At 37.4% G+C, this 24,680-nt stretch overlaps 1 protein-coding gene across 1 annotated transcript in view; it reads right to left on the reverse strand.

Moving 5' to 3' along the window:
- HERC1 (HECT and RLD domain containing E3 ubiquitin protein ligase family member 1) overlaps window positions 1-24,680 on the reverse strand; it is a 215,112-nt gene that overhangs the window by 50,053 nt on the left and 140,379 nt on the right. Inside the window, exons 39-50 of the mRNA XM_082681255.1 lie at window positions 23,332-23,530; window positions 21,046-21,206; window positions 14,097-14,213; window positions 11,532-11,763; window positions 10,162-10,286; window positions 8,893-9,113; window positions 7,660-7,928; window positions 6,843-6,895; window positions 5,953-6,153; window positions 5,058-5,232; window positions 1,439-1,709; window positions 1,086-1,299 (exon numbers count right to left, since the gene is read on the reverse strand). Of these exons, the coding sequence (XP_082537381.1) occupies window positions 1,086-1,299; window positions 1,439-1,709; window positions 5,058-5,232; window positions 5,953-6,153; window positions 6,843-6,895; window positions 7,660-7,928; window positions 8,893-9,113; window positions 10,162-10,286; window positions 11,532-11,763; window positions 14,097-14,213; window positions 21,046-21,206; window positions 23,332-23,530 (2,238 nt within the window). The remainder of the gene's footprint in view (window positions 1-1,085; window positions 1,300-1,438; window positions 1,710-5,057; window positions 5,233-5,952; window positions 6,154-6,842; window positions 6,896-7,659; window positions 7,929-8,892; window positions 9,114-10,161; window positions 10,287-11,531; window positions 11,764-14,096; window positions 14,214-21,045; window positions 21,207-23,331; window positions 23,531-24,680) is intronic.

A 24,680-nucleotide genomic window follows, 5' to 3' on the forward strand; every position in this document is an offset into this window, starting at 1 on the left:
GCTGGTGGTGGTGAACAAACAAAAATGGGTTAAACTATCTTTTAAGAATTAGCACTTTTTCAAGCAATCATTTCACTAAGATATGCATACAAGGTATAAAGCATTTATCTCACATCAAATTCTATATTAAATCTGATTCACTGCAAATGGACATTTATATACACTAATCAATAGTCTTTGCTCTAAGGATACACCGACTGAGAATGCAGCAGAAATCATTTTAAAGCCAGGGCAGAGGAAGCATGCCCTGAAGAATAAGAGTTTGGCTTTTGCTTTTCAAAAGTGATCTTAGGGACTTCCCTGGTGGCGCAGTGGTTAAGAATCTGCCTGCCAATGCAGGGGATATGGGTTCGAGCCCTGGTCCGGGAAGATCCCACATGCCATGGAGCAACTAAGTCCATGCGCCACAACTACTGAGCTTGCGCTCTAGAGCCTGTGAGCCACAACTACTGAGCCCGCGAGCCACAACTACTGAAGGCCGTGCACCTAGAGCCCGTGCTCTGCAACAAGAGAAGCCACCACAATGAGAAGCCCCTGCACCGCAACGAAGACTAGCCCCCGCGTGCAGCAACTAGAGAAAGTCTGCACAGCAACGAAGACCCGGTCCAGCCAAAAATAAATAAATGAAAAATAAATAATTTTTTAAAAAAGTGATCTTAATAGCTAGTCAAGGGAATGCACTGATAGATCCAAAAGCCCATATCTCTTGGCCAAATGGTCCTGATGAAGAGAAGGGTAAGTACTGTGTTTAAGTAGTCCCTTCAAATTGTATCATCTTAAGACAAAGAAAAAAATAGCACTACTTTATATAAATTATATTCAGGAAGCCTACCAGGATTATTATCTATGGTGACCCAAACCATAATCTAATAAAATAATCTAATCAAACCAAGACTTATTTGGTACATTTTCTAATATTTGTTTCCAGGCACAATGAAAAAGTATCCATGCACTTTTCTTATGATCTAACTTAATAAGTATACATGATGTTATGTAATTCATCACATACAACAATGCAAAAACATATTTTTAAAAACATATCAAATTGATTAAAAGACTGTATATTTAAATCGTATGAAACTTACCTTTCTTTTCAACTTCTGATTTATCATAATTAGGTCTCAGTTTGGCCCCTTTGTCTGCTAGTAATGCCACAAGGGCCTGAGTTACAACAAAATTTGGGGAGGTTACAAGCTTATTCTCTTCAGCAATTCCTCGGAGAAAGCTAGGTAGAAACTTTCGCTGAATTGGATCATCGACCGTGGTAAGATTTACCCCTGTTGCAGCAGAAATCAAGTTCTGAAGAGGCAATCAGAACAAACAGGTTTAATCTTTACATATAATTTTGGAACAAAAAGAAGATTTTATCTCAAAAGGTTCTTTAAGAATTGGCTAGAAATAAGCAATGCAATAAGTAAAGCACTGAAAACTATCCTACCTGTGTACACAACTGCACCAGGAGTTTTGCAGCACTAGGAGTGTTTGATGCTAGACATCCCACTGCTGTGCTCAGATAGGCCAGGCAAGAAATGGGCTTGTTGGCCTTGCTGTGCCCACCTCGTGAGCGTTCTGAAGTGCTTGCCATGGCGGAAGGGCTGGTGGAGAGGCCAGCTCTCCCTGCTGCAGCCAAGCACATTAATCGAACCAACGTTCGGATATCTGTAAGTCCCAGAGATTCAAGACCAGCAGCCAGGCTACAACTGGAACCACTGCCAGGAAAGGAAAACACTTTAGATGCATAAAGAAAATAAATTTAAGGGACCATCTGGAGCCCCACATATCATCCACAGCACCAACAACCAAAATAAAAGGCAAGCTGCACTATCACTAGTCATACAAGTCCTTAGACATGTCCAAAAATATTATGTAAGCTGGAAACTGCTCTGAAACTTTTTTATTTTAATAAATACTGACATACTTAAGTATACCTGAATTACCAAAGTATAACTTACAGAAATGTTTACAAATCATGAATTTTTACAAACTGAACAAACCTATGTAACCACCTTCCAGATCAAGAAACAGAACATTACCAATACCCCAGAAGACTGCTTGGGCCCTTCTCAGTCTCTAGGCCTTCAAAAGTAACCACTATTCCAACTTTTTAAGGCCATAAACCAGTTTTGCCTGTTTCTGAACTTCATATAAATAGAATGATAAAGTATGTATTCTCTTCTGTCTGGCTGCTTTTACTCAGCATTATGCTTGTAAGATTCATCCACGTTGTTGCATTACAGCAGCAGTTATTCCTTTTCATTGACACAGAGGCATACTGTGGAGATGTTCGGGTTCAGTTCCAGACCATCACAATAAAATGAATATTGCAATAAAGAAAGTCACACAAGTATTTTTGGTTTCCCAGTGCATATAAAAGTCATGTTTACACTACACTGTAGTCTGTTAAGTGTGCAACAGCATTAAGCCTAAAAGAACAATGTACAGGGACTTCCCTGGTGGTGCAGTGGTTAAGAATCCACCTGCCAATGCAGGGGACACGGATTTGAGCCCTGGTCCGGGAAGATCCCACAAGCCGTGGAGCAACTAAGCTCCTGTGCCACAACTACTGAGCTTGCGCTCTAGAGCCCGCGAGCCACAACTACTGAGCCCGTGTGCCACAACTACTGAAGCTCGCAAGCCTATAGTCCGTGCTCCGCAACGAGAAGCCACCGCAAGGAGAAGCTCGCGCACCGCAACGAAGAGTAGCCCCCGCTCGTTGCAACTAGAGAAAGCCCGCACGCAGGCAACGAAGACCAAACGCAGCCAAAAATAAATAAACTTATTTTTTAAAAAAGAACAATGTACATACCTTAATTTAAAAATAATGTTAACCACCATCTGAGCCGTCAGAAATCTTTTTGTAATAGTAACATCAAAGATCACTGATCACAGATCACCATGACAAATAATAATGGAAAAGCTTGAAATATTGCAAGAATTACTAAAATGTGACATAGAGACGTGAAGTGAGCAAATGTTGTTGGAAAAATGGTGCCAATAGACTTGCTCAACACAGGGTTGCCACAAACCTTCAATTCGTAAAAAAAAAAATGTAATATCTGCGAAGCACAATAAAAAAAGATATGCCCGTATAAATGAAATTAAGCACAATTCATTTATCCATACAGATGAGAGCATGGGGCTATTATGAATAGTACTGCTATAAATGTTCTTGCTTATGTCTTTGGGTGCACATATGTAAGCATTTCTGTTGGATATATACCCAGAAGTGTTTTTCTGGGTCACAGAGTATGCTAATATTCACCTTTAGTTGGTACCATCAAAGAGTCTTCCAAAGTAACTGTCTCAAGTTATTTTCTCACCAACAGTGTATGAGAGTTCTAAGTGTTCCACACCGTCATGATCACTTTTTTCCCCCCAGTCTTTTAAATTTTAGCCATTCTGATGGGTGTGTAGTAGTATCTCATGGGGTTTTCATTTTCATTTCTCTGAAGACTAATGTGACTGAACATCTCATTGTTCATGTTTATTGGCCACTTTGAGAGCCTCTTTTGTCATTATGTCCATTTTTCTTTTGGGTTGTCTGTCTTTCTCTTACTGGTTTATAAGAATTCTTTACATATTTTGTTGGTTATATGCATTGCTAAGATCATCTCCCATTCAGTGTTTTTTTTTTTCCCTTTAACTTTTTTGCCTTTTTACTTCCTAAATGACTTGCTAAACAGAAGTTCTTTTTTAATGTAGTCCAATTTATCAATTGTTTTCCTTAAAGTGAATGTCTTTTGTGACTTGCTTAAGAAATCTCTGGTTGTTCCAGTATCAAGAATAAAATCTTCCTCTGTTATCTTATAGAAACTTTATTGATTTACATTTCACATTTAGACCTAAGAGCCACTTGGAAATATACTTGCTTTATATAGTTTGAGGTTGGGGCCAAGACTCATTTTTTTTCCTTAAGTGAATAAACCATCTGACCTAGCCCAAGTTACGGAAAAGACCATCCTTTCCTCACTGCTCTGTAATGTAAGCACTGTCATAAATCAAATGTTTATCTACACGTGTGAGTCAGTTTCTGAACTTCATTTTCCACAGTCCGAACTGTCTAGTCTTAAGCCAACCCCATACAGTCTCATCTAAGTATTTTTTTAAATATCCATTTTTTTTTAATTTGTTTATTTATTTTTGGCTGTGTTGGGTCTTCGTTGTGGCGCTCAGGCTTTCTCTAGTTGCGGCGAGCGGGGGCTACTCTTCGTTGTGGTGCACGGGCTTCTCATTGCGGTGGTTTCTTGTGTTGCGGAGCATGGGCTCTAGGTGCGCAGGCTTCAGTAGCTGTGGCTTGTGGGCTCTAGAGCGCAGGCTCAGTAGTTGTGGTTCATGGGCTCTAGAGCGCAGGCTCAGTAGTTGCGGTTCACGGGCTCTAGAGCGCAGGCTCAGTAGTTGTGGCGCACGGGCTTAGTTGCTCCGCGGCATGTGGGATCTTCCTGGACCAGGGCTCGAACCCATGTCCCCTGCATTGGCAGGTGGATTCTTAACCACTGTGCCACCAGGGAAGTCCTCATCTAAACTTTGAGTTCTTCTTTCAGGGTCCTTCTTTCTTCATGATTTACTGTTAAATACCCCTACTTAATCATTTCCTAAATGGATGTCTTTTAGGTATTCTTGGCACTCTTCCCTTTTTTAACATTATGCTCCACAGTATGAGCATAGCAAGAGTCTCCATGATGGAATATACAGGCTGACTTAGCTACACAGTTGGTAAACTCTGCAAAAAACTCACTCGACCTTTTAGTTTTACCCTACACCAAATGGATCACCAGCCTTGGTTTCCCATTTCAGATAATAAAATAAAATTTTCCGTTTACTCAGTTACTATAACGGCAATATTTTCTACCTAATAAGAGCTAAGCATTAACTGAATGACTGACTGACTGACTGAATTAATGAATGAATGAATAATAATGATGACTATGTCTAACTTCTTTCATTCAACAGTAGCTATTCAAGTTTCTAAAACTTCTATCCTCCCAAACAATACCAGACTCCTGTCTAATACATACTAGAAACTAAGTTAACATCTTGTGACACAAAATAACACTTACCTGACTGAGAGAAGAGACAGAGCTCTCATGACCATGGTTCTGGCCAGAAGAACCTGAGCAGCAGCAGTCACTCTCCTTAAAGCCACCACCCGGTCATGAGGGTTTGCTAAGGCAGCTGCCTGTTCACCTAATGTTATTCTCCCGGAGGAACTCTTTTCTACAGAGCCATGGCAACCTGAAAAAAATAACATTTTGCTTAGTTTATAAGAAGGTAAGAAAAAAAATAGCCGGACTACTGAAAAAATTTTCCATTCTACCTAGGTTCTAGGCTACCAGGAAATAAAGCAAATCAATGTGTTTTGCTCATCTGGAACTTTGTTATACAGAAAATTGCTTGGGAAAAATGGACATTTCTAAGTCAATAATCTATTATAGGAAAAATATGATTCTTAAATTTTTTTGGTTTTATTTATCTTTGCTCATGTATCACTTCTACTGCTATTAACAAATATAGTAAAGATATAGTTTTTAAAATATGCTTTGAGTACACATAAAGGGCTGAGTCACCAGTACTGCGCCAATTCTTTATTTAGTATTCCATACAGCAAAAAGTTACCATACCCTTGCACCGAAATTAAAAAATACTGCAAAATGGTTTTTATTCATTCCCAGGTTTCTCTTAACACAAAGTTTAAAACAAACAAAAGACCCCCTACATTTTATAAATTTTCTTTTTATCACTTCAATATTTTATAAAAAGAAAATATCAGAAACTTAATATTATACTAGACCTTCAAAACATTAGAATAACTGGCTAAAGATACTTGATGGGATAGGAAATGTTGAACCCTTACTATTATTAACCTTTACCTTATTATTATTATTATTTACTTTTCTAAGAAGCAAATTAATATAGACTCTATAAAATCCATGCCAATCAGCATTTCAAGTTTACCTATTTGCATCAGAGTCTCTTCCATACTGTTGGTCGCTGTTACCATTGCTACTGATGCTCCCAATGGATCACTGTCAGGGAACTGGACTGGTTCTGGTACAATGCGGCGGTCGTTTAAACCAAGTGGTCCAGCGAGTAATTCAAACTCTTCTTCACCCGTTAGCTTTTCCTCTTCATCAACATCCAACATGTCCCAGTCTTCTGGAATTTAAATAAAGAAGTGTATGGTATGTGAATATAAACATGAAATAACTCTGCTGGCAATGGTTATTGTGAGATATGTCTAAAATGCAGATGGACTGAAAGCCGAGCGCCTACAAAGTGAACTACGGCACCATCTCCTGGTGACCCAACCAAACTGCACTCCTGAGTTAGAGTGAGACTAAGGGAAAGGGAGGCAGAGCAGTCAAATCCATTTAAACCAAAAGCACATGTTACAGTTGGTAATGGAGGTTTCAACTAATAAAAAATATTGTTATGGGGCCAACAAAAAGTTCTTGACCCTGTCCATAATCATTAGGAAATGAGTTACTTCAAACAAATGAATGCTCCAGATAAACTGACGCTCACTTCAATTTTTTATCTTTTACTTTCCTCAATTAGGATGGAAGTTCAAAATGTACTACATACTTAACCTACTTTGAAGAAATATGTATGCCACCTGAAATTAACATTCTGTGGCAAAGCTAGTATTAGGACCCAGGTCTTTTTCCTTTGACTTTTAAAATAGGGCTGTTGCTACCAAACTATCTTGAACTTTTGGGGGGAAGTTTAAGTTAACATGTACATAAATACAAACAAACACATGAAGGTAAGTTTTAGTAACAGATGTTAAGCAGAAGGTACATACAAAAATACATGTGAAATAAAGAAGCTCTCACAACAACTACCTTCATACACACTGTCCTGCTTGCCAATTAGATCTGGAGCTTGTCCCTTGTACCTGCACCAAACACGAAGAACATTGTGTTTTTATATGAAACAGTTAGTGCCCCAAAGTGCAAATTATGTCATTAGGACATTTTAAAAAGTCATTAATAAAGCAACACAAAATTTAAAAAGTGTGTTTCATGTTATGGGCTAATGTAATAAAAACTATTGGTATTAAGTGTTTACAAAATCAATGACTATTTTACCAAAATACTGGGGAGGTTTCTAGGTTACCTACATAAGGCTTTTAATCAAAACCTATTCCAGAACGTCTTAAAGACTTTAATAGTTGACAATAAGGGCAAAAACCCTACTCAATAGCAAACAGTTGCTATTCAAGGGTATAAAGAAGTAATATTTTCATGGAAGCTCATTTAATCTAAACAGTCTATATTTTTCATCAAGAAAAAAGACCTTAAGATGTCAAAACTATGGTGAGAAACACCAAAGAAAAAAATTGAACATAAGCCTCCTGAAGGTTAAAGCAAGGGTCCCACTCACAACTTGACAACAAATTAAAGGTTAACACAGTCAAGCTCCGGTGAAGAACCTGAGGCCATACCACTGTTCCCAGACTACAGGCTCCCACCTCTGGCAGGAACTTGAATTCTTCCACCTCCCTCATCCTTGTCCCCAATTCAGCAATCATAGGTCTTTATAAAGGAAAGGTTAAAGGTTACTCCTCACATAAAAAAAGCTACAATTCCCATGTCTTAATGAGAGATACTTTATATACTTCGATCAGAGGGTATGGTTACCTATCCAATTTCAAGGTACCTTTCAGAACTTGTTGCCTTGGATTTGGTCTTCAGGGCTAAGTACTTTTCCCTGCAGCTGCCACATAGCAGGTAGTATGGATTTCCACTCCCACATTCACCACCGAACCAGCCATCCACATAGGAGCCGTTGCTGCGATAGCCCTGGCGGTTTGCACTGCGCCCACAGCCTGGGTGATTTCTCTTCATGTGCTGATTGAAGCTGACAACACTGCACTCACACAGTTCACATACCACCACTTCTTCCCTGTCTTCAGACTCACAAACATGCTGCACAAAATAATTTCATATCAAATTATTAGTCAAGTTAACATAAAATTAAGAAGAGGTAAAAAACATCATTTATTATATTAAATTAACAACTTTGTTTACATATGCTGGAATATTTGCAAGATGTTCATCAAGGCTATATAACGAAGTTCTTTCAAATTAAAATCCAGATCACACAGTCTGAAGGTGTTCTTTGCCCCTTCCTCACACTAGTAAGTGACAATAAAATAACTGACTATCCTACTGAGAAAAAAGTTATTAATAAAAATGACAATCTGCCCCATCTCAAATGATTTAAAATCCCTCCAATGAAAACTACTTTCATCTGACCATAACACGCATATCTATTTTCTGAATTTCTAAGAAGTCATTTGGATTCATTTATCTTATTAACATAATATGGTATATGCTCTTTCCTATAGAACTTATACCTGTGAACTTCTCAGTTTCCCTGCTACAAAAAGTGTAATGCTAAACAATGTAAACATACAAACCCATCATGTACCCTGCCCTTGGATGGAGGCATTTACAAGATCTAGGTGGCACTGGTTCCTAGAATGAGGCATTACAGTGATTAAATAGAACCTATAAAGAAGAAGAGCATGCATTCAGATAGCAAGGTAAGCACAGTAGCCATGTTAAACACCCAGCAGAGCTGACTGGGACCTGATGCCTATTTTGTAATCTATCTTTGATATCAGAAATCAAATTATCACAGCACGGCTCTATTCATCTAGTCTGGGGAGAGAAGCAATAAAATCGCACAGAGAAAGCAACAAGAGAGACTTTTTCTTACTAGTTTATAGGTATCAAAGTAATCTCAATTGTTAAAGCCCCAAACTTTAGGATGAGATGTCAGACTTTTCCGAGTGTTACAACTCTAGGAAATGCTGTTATTAGTAAGCTGTATGAACAGGAGGGCAGGAAAATAAGTCAGAGCAGCCCCCGCTGCAGTCACACACACCCAGGTAGGCCAATCCAGTACCTCTGGGATCCACATTCCCAGAATATCGTTGTCACTGGTCAGGTCTTGTCCAAACATAGCTTCCATCGCTTCATCATCAAGATCAATTTCCAATTCCTCATCTAAATTAAAGTCATACAATGCCCCTGGGTCTTGTTGCAAAGATATTCCTTCTCTCCGACTTTGATTCCTATGGGCCTGCACAGAGCGGTATAACCCCGCTCAGAACAAAACAAGAAAGGCATTTTATTTGCATGTATAAAATAATTCTGAATATTTTGCCAGTTCTTAACTGCCATACAATGCAGGTGAGAGCCTACCTCAGCTGACTTATTGGATTCCAAACCACAGACATAAAACTTTACCTAACATATATATATATATATATATATATATATATATTCCTCTTCTGTGAAATGGGGATAAGAGTATTCATCCCTTGCAGAGCTGCTGACAGGTTTAAATAAGATAATCTATGTAAAATATTTCATAATGTTTGTTACACAGAAGAACACTCAATAAATATGGGCTGTTATTATCCTTTTAGTTTTTTTTTTTGTCAGTCGCTTTCATTAAATATTAAATACACATCCTATACGTTCTAAGACAGTCTCAGTTTTTGTTTCCATAAATTACTGAATCATTATTTACGTTTTAATAGTTCAAAGATTAAACTCTGTTTTGACAAATGACATATTCTAGATTTTAGTTTGGAAAATATATTCCCTATAATTTAAATTTCACATGCCCAGAACATAATCTTAAAAATATTTACTAAGAAAAAAAAATATTTACTAAGGTAATGAAAAAATATATCTTTGCTTATCTGGGCCTTACCTAGTAGTGAAGCCCTAAAATTCACAAAGTACATCAGAAAAGCCAGTGCCTACTTTGGCACAGTGCTCTTTCTAGCTCCTTCTCATCAGTGATGCCTTAAACATGCATCTTCACTTCTTAAATTGTAAGTATTTTGAGGGCAGAGAGAGCATTTATGAAATTTCTCAATATTTACAAGTGACCAGTATAGCCTTCTTCACCCAGAGGGAACTTAAAAATAAATCTATGAATGTATGCTGTGATTTAAATTATGTAAAATTATATAAATGCATAGAAAGTAATATGCAAATAGTTACTCTTTTAATGTGGAGGTACTGAATACTTAGTATCATTAGTTTACATCTTCTTTAATGTTGCTTTTACATTTACTTTAAAATATAAACAAACTATGTAATACTTTCACCAAGAGAAGGATGTGAAACATACACTTACCTGCTCTTGCTAGCAATGTTCGAGCAGCTAAATCAAACTTGTGCCTTCTTGTAACTGCTGAGCGACCCCTAGCGGGTGGTCCACTTCCAGAAGCTGCATTCTCTACATGATCCAGATTATCAGGGCTAAAAGAGCAAGTTTGAAAGCAACACACATTTTTAAAAATCATCATGAACAGAAAGCACAGGTGCAAGCTTGCTTGTAGTACTTTTTCCTCCAAATATTATCGAGAACAAAATATGTTTGTTTGTTTGTCTGTTTTGCGGTATGCGGGCCTCTCACTGCTGCGGCTTCTCCCGTTGCGGAGAACAGGCTCCGGACGCGCAGGCCCAGCGACCATGGCTCACGGGCCCAGCTGCTCCGCGGCATGTGGGATCTTCCCGGACCGGGGCACAATCCCATGTCCCCTGCATCAGAAGGCGGACTCTCAACCACTGCGCCACCAGGGAAGCCCCAAAATATGTTTTGAAACATATCTTTTGTGTCTGGCTTATAAATATGTCATATTGCCCTGAGCAATAATTTTATCTGGTTTTGAAATATACCAACAATGAAATTACGCTTAATGCAAGTTTAAATTCAAATGAGGTCAATGGCCTTAACTAAATCCTAAATGATTAAATACTTAAAAATTGAAACGATTGGGAATCCTTGCCTTGGAAAAACATATTTCAAAATAAGTTATGAAAATTTTCATTAAGCTTGTCAGAAAAAGTCTGCATATTAATATAAGACAAGAGCCCCCCCATATAACTTCATGAGCTAAAATGACACGAAGATTTAAAGTCATAAGAAGTGCTGAAGGGGGAGGATTTTAGAAAGAATTACAGAATATTTTATTACATTTCTTTTTAGGCTAGGCATTATCAGAGAATTCATTTCACAACTTTAAAAAGGGGGGTATTGTACTGGATATTAAAAACTAAAGAAGAAATGAAAATATAAACCCATATTAAGAGACAGAAAAGATTTAAAAGTCCATTTCTATTGAATGCACTACTTTAAGTCAATTTATATTAAAATGAACATTCTAGTTTATATCTCTTATGTAAGAAAAAATTATTTTATCAGCATGTTTACTTTATTTCAGAATAAACTTATTTTAATTTTTAGTTTCTTCTTTTAACCAATTTTATATTAAAATTATTTCCTTATTTTCATAAAAACATCATTCAAGTCAAAACCTGTCATGTCATTCTGTTAAGGGTGCTTCACAGAAACATAAGCTTGTAACTGAAATGTCCACCTTTTCATCTCTCTCTAGTTATCAAACTTATATACCATTAGAAGCATCTATGAAGGGACATAATGGGGTTCTTGGGGTACCATTTATAACACATGGAACAGAAATATGGAAATTGGAATTTCACCTTTCACTAAAGCCTTCCTCCATTTCAGCAGCATCAGCTGATGGTATGTCTCCTGGTGACTGCAAATAGCAGGGATCATTTGACTTCCCACCACTGCCTACAACTGTGGCTCCGTGCCTTGAGTCGGCTGTGCTGCCTGACTGGGGCTCCTCCTCATCCTCATGCCCAGGGTGCTCTATCATCCACATGGCAAGGACAGTGATGTTCTGGGCATCAGCCTCTCCTCGAGCACCTGAACAGGGGGAAAAAAAGGTCTAATACTGACCTTGGGCAAAATAATTAGTTATTCATGCTATCAGTTTAACACTGTCTGCTATGTTGCCACTGTAACTGAATCTTGCGTTAAAAATCTTACAAACCTTTATGGCCTCTTAAAAAACATACTGCCTTTAATAAAGATGGTGCTTCTCATAACTGCATATAATGATACATAAAAAGTTACAGTAAGAAAAATAAAAGGAATACAAATTGGAAAAGAAGAAGTAAAACGGTCACTGTTTGCAGATGACATCATACTATACATAGAAAATCCTAAAGATGCCACCAGAAAACTACTAGAACTAATCAATGAATTTGGTAAGGTTGCAAGATACAAAATTAATGGACAGAAATCTCTTGCATTCCTATACACTAACAATGAAAGATCAAAAAGAGAAATTAAGGAAACACTCCCATTTACCACTGCAACAAAAAGAATAAAATACCTAGGAATAAACCTACCTAAGGAGGCAAAAGACCTGGACTCAGAAAACTATAAAACACTGATGAAAGAAATCAAAGATGACACAAACAGATGGAGAGATATACCATGCTCCTGGATTGGAAGAATCAATATTGTGAAAATGACTATTCTACCCAAAGCAATCTACAGGTTCAATGCAATCCCTATCAAATTACCAAATGGCATTTTTCACAGAACTAGAACAAAAAATTTCACACTTTGTATGGAAATACAAAAGACCCCGAACAGCCAAAGCAATCTTGAGAAAGAAAACTGAGCTGGAGGAATCAGGCTCCCCAACTACAAAGCTACAGTAATCAAGACAGCAAGGTACTTGCACAAAAACAGACATATAGATCAACGGTACAGGATAGAAAGCCCAGAGATAAACCCATGCACCTGTGGTCACCTAATCTATGATAAAGGAGGCAAGAATAAACAATGGAGAAAAGACAGCCTCTTCAGTAAATGGTGCTGGGAAAACTGGACAACTACCTGTGAAAGACTGAAATTAGAACACTCCCTAACATCACATACAAAAATAAATTCAAAATGGATTAAAGACCTAAATGTAGGACTGGACATGATAAAACTCTTAGAGGAAAATATAGGAAAAACACTCTTTGACATAAATCATATCAAGATCTTTTATGACTCACCTCCTAGAGTAATGAAAATGAAAACAAAAATAAGCAAATGGGACCTAATGAACCTTAAAAGCTTTTGCACAGCAAAGGAAACCATAAACAAGACGAAAAGACAACCCACACGTTGGGAGAAAATATTTGCAAATAAAGCAACGGACAAAGGATTCATCTCCAAAGTATACAAACAGCTCATGCAGCTCAGTATCAAAAAAACAAACAACCCAATCAAAAAGTGGGCGGAAGACCTAAGTAGACATTTCACCAAAGAAGACATACAGATGGCCAAGAGGCACATGAAAAGATGCTCAACATCACTAATCATTAGAGAAATGCAAATCAAAACTTCAGTGAGGTATCACCTCACACCAGTCAGAATGGTCATCATCAAAAAGTCTACAAACAATAAATGCTGGAGAGGGTGTGGAGAAAAGGGAACCTCCTGCACTGTTAGTGGGAATGTAAATTGATACAGCCACTATGGAGAACAGTATGGAGGTTCCTTAAAAAACTAAAAATAGAATTACCATATGATCCAGCAATCTCACTACTGGGCATATACCCTGAGAAAACTGTAATTCAAAAAGACACATGTATCCCAATGTTCACTGCAGCACTATTTACAATAGCCAAGACATGGAAGCAACCTAAATGTCCATTGACAGAGGAATGGATAAGAAGATGTGGTACATATATATAAAGAAATATTACTCAGCCATAAAAAGAAATGAAACTGGGTCATTTGTAGAGATGTGGATGGACCTAGAGTCTGTCATACAGAGTGAAGTAAGTCAGAAAGAGAAAAACAAATATCAAATATTAATGCATATATGTGGAATCTAGAAAAATGGTACAGATGAACCTGTTTGCAGGGCAGGAATAGAAACACAGACGTAGAGAACGGACATGTGGACACAGGGGGGAAGAGGAGGGTGAGATGAATTGGGAGATTAGGTTTGACATAAATACACTACCATGTATAAAACAGATAGCTAGTGGGAACCTGCTGTACAGCACAGGGAGCTCAGCTCGGTGCTCCGTGATGACCTAGATGGGTGGGATGGGGAGAGGGGGGAGGTCCAGCAGGGAGGGGACACATGTATACATATAGCTGATTCACTTCACTCTACAGCAGAAACTAACACAACATTGTAAAGCAATTATACTCCAATTAAAAAAACATTAAAAAAATTATACTACCTGTGGCTTCCATGGCTTTTGCAATCTGCCGGAGAGAGAACCCCATTTCCAACAAGGGTACTGCAATTGCTGGAGGAGGAGGAGAAGTTGAAAGTCTACTGCTTGGGTCTGACAAGGCTGAGACAAAAGAAAGAGAAGTCCTAAATATCACTATATGCCATGAATAAAAAGTATTCTTATAGTAACCATAATTCCCAATTTTCTTAATAGTGTCCAAATATAATGAAATGTTACTCTACTAAAAATTCTCTAGTAACTAAATATGATTAAATCTGATATAGCTTTTAAAGGTTTTTCTTAAAGATAAACTAGCTATTATGAAACAAACCTGCTGAAAAAAATGTTTGTTTTCTTTTTTAAAAATAGTTTCCTACTGACAAAAAATTTCAAGCTTTACAAAAATTTGTAAGAATAGTACAAAGAATTCTTGAACCACTGGAGAGTTAAGTAGCAGACATAACGCTCCATCTTCCCTGAATACATTAATATATTACTCTTACAAATAACAACATTCTCCTGTATAACCACAAGGCAACTATATCAAAGTCAGGAAATTAACAATTATCATCTAATCCAGATTCCATTCTAGTTGCAAGGAAAGTCCTGATAATGTTCTTTACAGCAAAGGATCCAATCCAGGATCATCTTTACATTTAATTTTCATGTCTCTTCAGTCTCCTTCACTTTGATACTTTGAAGATTCCGGGCCAGTTATAGGGTAGAAAGTCCCTCAATCTGATGTCTGCTGTTTCCTCATGATTAGACTCAGGTTGTGCATCTTGGCAGGAGAAGCACAAAACTGATGTTGCCCTCTTCTTACTGCATTCTATTAGATGGTTCATGATTTCATGTTGTCCCATTATGATGGGTCTGACAAGGTTAACTTGATGATGTTAACTTTGATCACTTGAGTGAAGCTGGTATCTGCCAGGTTTCTCCACTGTAAAGGTACTCTTTTTTTAATTTTCTTTGTAATTAATAAGTATTTGTGGGAAAACACTATGAGAATAGGTAAATATCTCATTCTTCATCAGTTTAACTTTGCATCCATTTATGCTTACTGGCTGAATTAATTATCATTACAATGGTTGACAAAATGATGGGTTTTTTTAAGTCCACCATTGCTTTCAGATTCATCAGTTGGTATTCCACTCTAAAGCAAAGCTTCTCCTTTCTCCATCAGTATAGGGTTATGGATTCTCATTGCATTCATGAGTTATTATCTGTTACTGTAATTATTATTTATTTTTATGCCCCAAATCTCCCAGATTTGGCCAGTGGATGCCCCTTCACTCTGATTTCTATATCCTTCCAGCCTGTGCCCATCATTCTCTGAGTACTTTGTCACTTTATGGCACAAGCTATTCTAGGCTCATCTCATACTGAGACCTGAAATCAGTCATTTCTCTCTCAGAAGATCAAGGTTCCTTCTAGTAGAGAGTGGTATTTAAAAGATAGGATCTTGGCACTAGGTGTGTGTACTGCTACTGAAGCATCACTGTCCCAAGGCCCTCTCAGTGGACAGCTGCCAGTGGAGGCCCTCTTCACTCTATATAGTTCTGACACCTAGTGCCAGGCCATATGGACACTTCTTTGCCCCACTTGGACTCCAAAACCTTATAACAGGCCACTCCCCACACACATGAGGTGTTTTTGTTCACCCCAATCTGGCTCTGACAACCCATACTGGACTACCATGCCACGCACCTCCCATACTCTGCTGGCATGAGTGCCTCCCTAGCTTGGCCCCACTTAATGGCTTTCAAATTGAATTAGTAAGGAAGAAGGGAAGGAGGGAAAGAGGGAAGGATGGAGGCAGGGAAGACTATAACTCTCATTTTTGCTTAAAAAAATGTCATTACTGCTACAGTGGTGATAGCCCTGATATATCTGATGGACTTCTCCTTGCCACGGTAGAGTAACAGAGACTAGATTTACCCTCACCTTAAACAACTAAAAAAACAGACAAAAATTATCAAGCAACAGTCTGCAGATATTGGACAACAGGTAGTGTAGGACGGTGATCCCTGAGAGAAGAGAATCAAATGAGGCAAGGTGTACAACTGCCTTAGCTTACTGCCTGGAAAGAATTTCCCAAACTGCAAGTCAAGGAGGATAAATTCAAGCCAAACTCAATGGTCTCTCTGAATGGCGGAGACAGAGTAGAGAGTTCAAAAGTGGCTAGAATTCACAGGGCAGAATCCAGAAAGGGGAGATCTGTGGATGGAAAGAGGACAGCTACATAGATAGAGAACTCCAGAAATGTGCAGAGGGTCCTCTGCCCCTCAAGTCCTCAGCTGATGCTAATAGAGCACCTATCCAAAGCTAGGGAAAGAATCACCAAGAAGTAGCAGGCAGAACAATCCTTAGAGCTCACAAAGGGTTGGGAAGTTTGTGTTACAACAAGCCAGAATGAAAAAACTTTGTAATGCATAAGGTATTAGATAGAATACTAAACAAACTAAAGGCTGTCCTGGTCCCACCTAACAAAGCTTAAAAGGAAGCCTTGAAAGAATCAAATTGTTTTCAAGTTACTTAACTGAATTCTAGAACAAAGTTTAAGTATAATACAATTAACGAAATACAAAATATCCAGCACCCAACTAGGTAAAATTCACAATGTCTGGTACCCAATGAAAAATTACCAAACGCGCAAAGAAACAAGAAAACACAATTCAAGATGAGGAGAAAAATTAATAGAAACAGATCTAGAAATAATTGATAAGTTAAGTACCACAGACATTAAAACAGATACTATAAATACACTTGGTTCTCGTTAATTGTGGATTCCCTATCTGCCAATTAATCTATTCCTTTAAGTTAATTTGTAACTCCAAAATCAATACTCATGGCACTTTCACATATTCACATGCACAGGGTGACCAAAAAATTCAGTCTTCTGATGCATTTGTTCCCAGCTGAGGTCAAACAAGGTGATGTTCTGTATTCTTGTTTCAGCTCTCAGACTATAACAAGTGTCCTTTCATGCTATTTAGTGTTACTTCTTTTGCATTTTTTGCGCTTTTTGTTGGTGATTTCATTGTTTAAAATGGCCCCCAAGTATAGTGCTGAAATGCTGTCTAGTGTTCCTAAGTGCAAGAAGGCTAAAACGTGCCTTACGGAGAAAATATAAGTGTTAAGCTTCACGCAGGCATGAGTTAATAGTGTTGCTGGCCATGAGTTCAATGCTAATGAATCAACAACACATATTAAATATGGTGTCTTTAAATTGAAACACACATAAAATAAGGTTATATATTGATCAGTTGACAAAGTGTGACCAGAAGCTCACAGAAACCTAGCCCTGTATTTTCCCTAGGGAACAATGGTTCAGTTTTCACTAATTCTGTGTTCACAGAATATAACTGTTTTAATAATGAGAACTGTTATTCCATGTATTCTGTAAGGTAGAGGAAAGACTGAGTATGTTAAAGAAGACATGGGAGATTTAAAAAAAAAGACATATACAAAACTTCTAGAAAACTACAATATCTGAAGGGAAACATACACTGGATGGGATTAAGAGCAGATTAGACACTGCAGAAGAAAATATTAGGGACCAGAAGGCACAACAGTAAAAATTATCCAAAATCAAACACAGACAGGAAAAAGAATTGAAAACAAAAACAGAGCAGAGCATCAGTGATTGTGATCTGTGGGATAACTGCAAGTGGCTTAACATACATGTAACTGGAGACACTGAAATGGAGGAGTAGTGGAACAGAAAAAAATCTGAAAAAAATAATGAATGCAAAATTTCCAAATTTAATGGACAACTTTAAACCCACATATCCAAAAACCTCAATAAACCCCAAGCACAAGAAACATGAAAAAAACTACACCAGGGCAGATCACAATCAAATTGCTTAAGCCCAGTGATAAAAAGAAAAATCTTAAAAGCAGCCAGAGAAAAAGGCATATTACATCAACATTAGAAAGACAGACTTATCACTGGAAACAATGCAAATCAGAAGACAGTAGAGCAACACCTTCAAGTACTGAAGAAAAAGAAACAACAACTGTCAATATAGAATTCTATTCCCAGTGAAAATATTCTTTCAAAAAATTAAGGTGAAATAGACTCTTTTGGACATATAAGAGCCAAAAGAATTCATCACTAGCAGATCACTACAAGAAATGTTAAAGGAAGTCTTTAAAGCAGAAGGAAATGATACCAGATGCAAATACTGATATACATAAAAGAATAAAGAATCTCAGAACTAGAAAATATGTGAGTAAATAAAAAATACATACTTTAGTTTTTTAAAATATCTTTAAAAGATAATTGGCTATACACAGCAAAAATAATAATGTATTATGGGGCTTTATAAGATTCATAGAAGTTAAATTTATAATAACAAAAGTAAAAAGGCTGCAAAAGGGGAAATGAAAGCATACTATTGTTAGATTCTTTTATTATACATGAAGTGGTATAACATTACTTGAAAGTAGACTGTGATAATTAAGAATGCATACTATAAACCTGAAAGTAATCTCTAAAAACACAACAGCAAGTATAGCTAATAAGCCAACAAAGGAGATAAAATGGAATTTTAAAAATACTCATTTAATTCAAAGGAGATAGAAAAAGAGAAAAAAGGAAACAAAGAACTGATGAGATGAAAAAAAAGATGGTAGATTTAAACCCAGCTAATAACAATAATCACAGTAAAGGTAAATGGTCTAAACATCCCAATTAAAAGGTAGAGAACTTAAGGCTGAATTTTGAAAGCTGGACCCAACTATAGGCTACCTTTAAGAAATCTACTTTAACAAAGACCCAAATAAGTTAAAGGTAAAATGATGGGAGAAGATATATGATTATATATAAATAATAATAATAAATAATAAAAAATTCAGAAGTGGCTACATTTATACCAGATAAAGCAGATTTAAGGGCAAACAGTATTAACACAGATAAAGAGAGTCATTTCATAACAATAAAGAGGTCAATTCATTAAGAAGATATAAGAATCCTAAATGTTTATGGACCTAAAAACAGAGCTTTAAAGTACATGAAACAAAAACTAATAAATGAAAGGGAAATAGACAAATCCACAATTATAGTTAGAGATTTCAACACCACTCCCACAATAATTGATAGAATAGGTAAATGAAAAATAAGTAAGGATAAAGAAGACTTGGACAACACTATCAATCAACTTGACCTAATCAACAATTTCTAGAACATACCACTCAACAGTAGCACATACACATTTTTTCCAAGTGTAAATGGAACAGTTATAAAAACAGACCATAGGGCTTCCCTGGTGGCACAGTGGTTGAGTCCGCCTGCCGATGCAGGGGACACAGGTTCGTGCCCTGGTCCGGGAGGATCCCACATGCCGCGGAGCAGCTAGACCCGTGAGCCATGGCCGCGGAGCCTGCGTGTCCGGAGCCTGTGCTCCGCAACAGGAGAGGCCACAAGAGTGACAGGACCACGTACCGCAAAAAAAAAACAAAAAACAGACCATATTCTGCGCCATAAAATAAGTTTCAGAAATAGAGTCACAGATGTAGAAAACAAACTTATGGTTACCAGGGGGGAAAAGGGGAAAAGGGATAAAGTGAGAGATTGGGATTGACATATAAACACTACTATATGTAAAACAGATAACTAATAAGAAGCTACTCTATAGCACAGGGAACTCTACTCAATACTCTTGAATGACCTATATGGGAAAAGAATCTAACAAAGAGTGGATATATGTATATGTATAACTGGTTCGCTTTGCTGTACATCTGAAACTAACACAACGCGGTAAATCAACTATACTCCAATAAACATTTTTTTAAATGAATAAGCTTAAAATAGTGAATTGAACATAAGCATTTAGTTCTACTGATTCCTGAAAACCCATTAAAATGGCAGTAAAGGAAATATTTTAAATGCAGAAATCCATAAGGACTGAGAGAACAGGAAAACTGCAATAAAATTTTAGAAGTTAGAAAGCCAATGGGCAAACATAAATTGCCTCAGTGGTCCTGAGAAAACTGAATCCTCCAACAGCAATGAGGAAAGTCAAAACAACAGAACTTATTCCTCAGAATCTCAAAATGTTCAGAAATGGGTGGTAGCAGATACTTCTGGAAACAAAAGTGAGGCAAAAAAATAGGACTGACTGAGAGTCTAAGAAGCAATTAGAAAATGGTACAAGCACTATGCGAAACTATAGGCAGTTTCTAATAAAGTTAAATATCTACCACCAAAAAATAAATAAATAAAAATAAAATAAAATAATTCAAATTATACAAGATATGTTCTTTGATGAAAATGAAATTAAATTAGAAATCAACAATAGAAAGATACCTGGAAAATCCCCTAGTATTAGGAAGCGAAATAACATACTTCCAAATAACCCATATGTCAAAGAAGATATCAGGGGCTTCCCTGGTGGCGCAGTGGTTGAGAGTCCGCCTGCCGATGCAGGGGACACGGGTTCGTGCCCCGGTCCGGGAAGATCCCACATGCCGCGGAGTGGCTGGGCCCGTGAGCCATGGCCACTGAGCCTGCGCTCCGCAACGGGAGAGGCCACAACAGTGAGAGGCCCACATACCGCAAAAAAAAAAAAAAAAAAAAGAAGATATCAATGGTAAACTAGAAAGTACTTTAAACTGAATGAAAATGAAAACATAGCAGTTCAAAATGTTTGGATTGCAGCAACATCAGTGCTTAGAGGGAAATTAACAGCATTAAAAATGCCTATATTAGAAAAGAAGAAAGGTCTAATATGACTGATGTACAGTACATTATTTCTCTCTTAAATAGCCATAATTCAATCTACAGCTTCAAAAGAGAGAAGACAGCTCAGTTTGATGGGGCAGATCCCCCTTAATTAAAATCACTGTTCTACCTTCAGTGAAGACAAAACACAATGCCCACATAATAAAGTCTCACACATATGGAATGTCAAGGTCTGGGTGTCATAGCGCATGATAGCACACGCACCTGTGCGGTTAGCTGGCCTTGCTGACTGGGAATCAGGAGAAGTTAAGCTTTGCCTCCTTCCTACTTCATCAGAAGGAGAGGTTGGTAACGATGATATTGGAGGAGTCTGTGCACGACGTGTGGGAAGTACAGTGGTAGTTGGGTAACTAGAGAACATTTGCCTTTAAGAAAACAACAATGGTTAGCACAGAAATCCAATTAGAAAATAATGTATACATCGCAATCTTCTTACAGAAGAATATGAGACCTGGAAAACTATACAAGTTAGCTATAGTTTAATTGGGGAGAGGGAAGAGAGACTCCACAGTTTTAAAAATCATTACCTCATAGGATGCTTTTACTATAAAAGTAATACCTTTTCATGTGTTCAGCAAAATGAAAGCAACATAGCAGGTGGGGGGAATACAGCAATTAACAAAATAGATTTTTAAAAGATCTCTGCCTTCATGCAGCTTTCCTTCTACTATAATACCAAGGTGACAGGGGTATTTTGGTAGGCATATAGTAGTTAGAGAATAAAGAAGACTTTTAAAGACAGATAAATTATAAGTTACTTCAGATACATACATTCGCTATAGCCATGAAATTATTCACATGGATTCAAAGTGGGAGTCTATAGGTAAGTTACGGAAAGAAAAGATAAGTGCCCAGTCACCCAACACAAATGAAAAACAGCATATGAATGATACGTCAGCTGTGTAGAGGGGTAAAGGTACAGGAGAAGCAGCCCCTCTCACGCTGAAAAGGCAGACACTGGCTAAAAAATAAGTCCAGGAAGATCCTCACTGAGTGACTGCTCTTTAGATTTGTCCAACGGAACTAGTAACTTTTTAAGCATCAAAAGAGCACTGTCAACCCAGTCAAGCAACTGTGATATGATGGTATCCACATAGGGGGCAGTTGTTCCCTGATTTTTCTTGTATTAAATGATGTTGAGCCAGGCAGAGACAACTGCAGCTCTACTACAGTCCTAGCCAATAGCAGGGAAATGCAGACTAAGAGGAAAGAAGGAGTCACAGGCCTGGTGAATGTCTCTGGGAGCAAGGGAGCATTATTTTACCATTGAATTCCATGCCTATGGAGTTTGAAAGGCAACAAAGAGTCACAGTGTTACTGATTCTCTGTGGATGCCTTGAATTCTGTAATTGCCAGAAGGATTAAAAACCATATTAGAATATCCTATCACTCTTCTCTTCCTCCTTTCTTGAACAGAAGCACTTCCTGGAACTGTGTTACTTAAGTGAGAGAGCTAAGAGGCAGATGTGTGGGGACCGGCCACTGGTAGCTACTTGGATTAGCGCTCCTTCTGTCTAAGACCAGAGCAATAATTCTTAATGTGTGAGCTGAAACTCACTGCATCAAAATCTCTGGAGAAACTTAATTCAAATGCAAACTAGGTGCCACACCAGACCTACTGAATGCGACTTGCTAGGGAATACAGCCCCAGACATTTAAAAAGCTTCCCAGGTGGCTCTTGTGCACACCAAAATTTTAGACTCATTACAATAATAGCCACTCTCTCTCCTATCCTCTAAGATGTGTTTACACACTGGAAACAATAATAACCTATCAATTAAGGGAAGGGGGGAAAGAAATAAGAAAAAGGGAGACTATTCTGCTTCCCTTCATTTCACTTAAGCCCTTGTTAAGAGAGCTCACAAAAGTCTCTCCCTAAAGATTTTCACTCAGAGGTTTTTATTTTATGTATACATCTGGAAAACTGAAGCAAAAAGAAACTTAAGCATTCTTTGGAATTTATGAGTCTACTAAAATAGGGCTGGAGGAAGAAGATCATAAGACATGCTCTTTCATTTAAAAAGTAGACTTGTTTGACCTTATAGAAAGAATAAAAGTATAGTTAAAGAATTATGCTTAAAAGGAAAACATCAAGAAGAGAAAATCGTTTTTCTGGAGGTAAGCTCTTTCTTGAGGCTCTAATATTCAAAATATAAGTATTTACCTTTGGAGGAAAAAAAATATTCAAAAGCCTAGCCAAAAAAAAAAAAGATCATTATAAGAAGGTAGAGTACTACAGTACCTGATTGTCAGTGGTACTGCTGATTAGATCTGGGACCACCACTAACTGGCTGAGAGACTTTGGGCAAGTTATTAAACTTCTGAGGGACACTTCCAACTTCAGTAAAATGAGTTTGACTATATGATCTCTTGGGTTCCCTCTAGCTCTAGAATGCCTTGACTTAGTTGGACACATTCTTCACAAGAGAACAACTGTGTGTTTAGAACCATAGGCATCAATATGGCAGACATTAAAGTCAACATCCCTACCTGAGAAGACTAAGTGGCATCACTCCTGGGGACTCAGATGCAGGCACCGTTTCTGTGTCAGTGACTGGAGTGGTGGCAGTTGTGGTGTCCTCCAGCGAGCTGCTCATAAAGGATGTTGTACTCGAGGCTGATGGGCTAGTGGTAACTGGCGTCTGTGCCTGTTGGGCTTGGTCACTTTCTTCAGCTTGTTGATCAATCTCTATAAACCAAGATTAAGGTTAAGAAAGTAGTAAGGATTTGTTTTTTCAAAAGTGACGAGGGAATGGGAAACTTTTAATTTGGAAAGCTTCTAAATATATTTCGTAAGTATCAATTTCTGCAAAAGATTTATAGAAAAAAATGTTCTTATATATATACATCCTGTATTCACTATTGTACTCGTTATAGACTCTGCAGACAGTAATGTAACAAGCCCTTGTAATTACTCATTTCTTATTTTAGAGAAGGTGCTCTTAAAAACAAAGAAGTTTCACTTTTGTTTGTTAAGATTTAACCAGAGGTTCTCTAAAGATCATTAAAACTGTGTTTCCTTAGCACTTTGATTTTGATGCCTATCTTTAGTCTTTAAACAAGCAAAGATGAAGATATGTAAATACAAGAATAATAAAAACCTAAACAGAAACTCCATGTTCTAAAAATGACAGTTCTTCACAAAATAAACTACTCCCAAGAGTTTAAAAAAAAAAAAAAGTTAAAATGTCTAAGGGCTTACAAATATTTGTAATTTTTCTTATCTGGTAAGGGAGCCTACAAATAAACATAATCAAGATAGCAGTTGTTACAAATAGAGAGCTAATTCTATTTGGCTTGCTAAATGACGAAGTACTTTTCATAATCATGATCTTAACACTCCTATTTATATGCAGCACACACCTCTCTCTTCCTACTTACTATCTAAGCTAAAAAAGGAAGAAGGGGAGTAAGGGAAAAGGTAAAAGAAGAGGAAGAGGAAGGGAAGGAAGAAAAAAAGAATGGAAGCACCATGAAGGCAGGTGACTTTGTTTTGTTCACTGTTGACTCCCCAAAATCTAGAATAGTACCTGGCACACTGTAAGCACTCAGTAAACATTTACTGAATGAACCTCATTTTTATCTCAGAATTCATATTATCCCCAAAGGTGAGGATAAAAGATAAAACAAGGTTTTTTACACACAATATATAGTCTATGAAAGTAGTACTTTAAAAAGTCCTTTAAAATGTCTCTGAGAAGTTATCAGAATAATATATATATTGAATCAGATCAGTAAATACATGAGTACCTTCTGTGGCATGAGTTAAATTTCAGTTTTATGAAATGTAATAATTATTAAGTTCTAATACTTGCATAGGTTTAAAATAGAAAATTATA

This window comes from Grampus griseus, assembly GCF_964374135.1.
Source record: "Grampus griseus genome assembly, chromosome: 2".
NCBI lineage: Eukaryota > Metazoa > Chordata > Mammalia > Artiodactyla > Delphinidae > Grampus > Grampus griseus.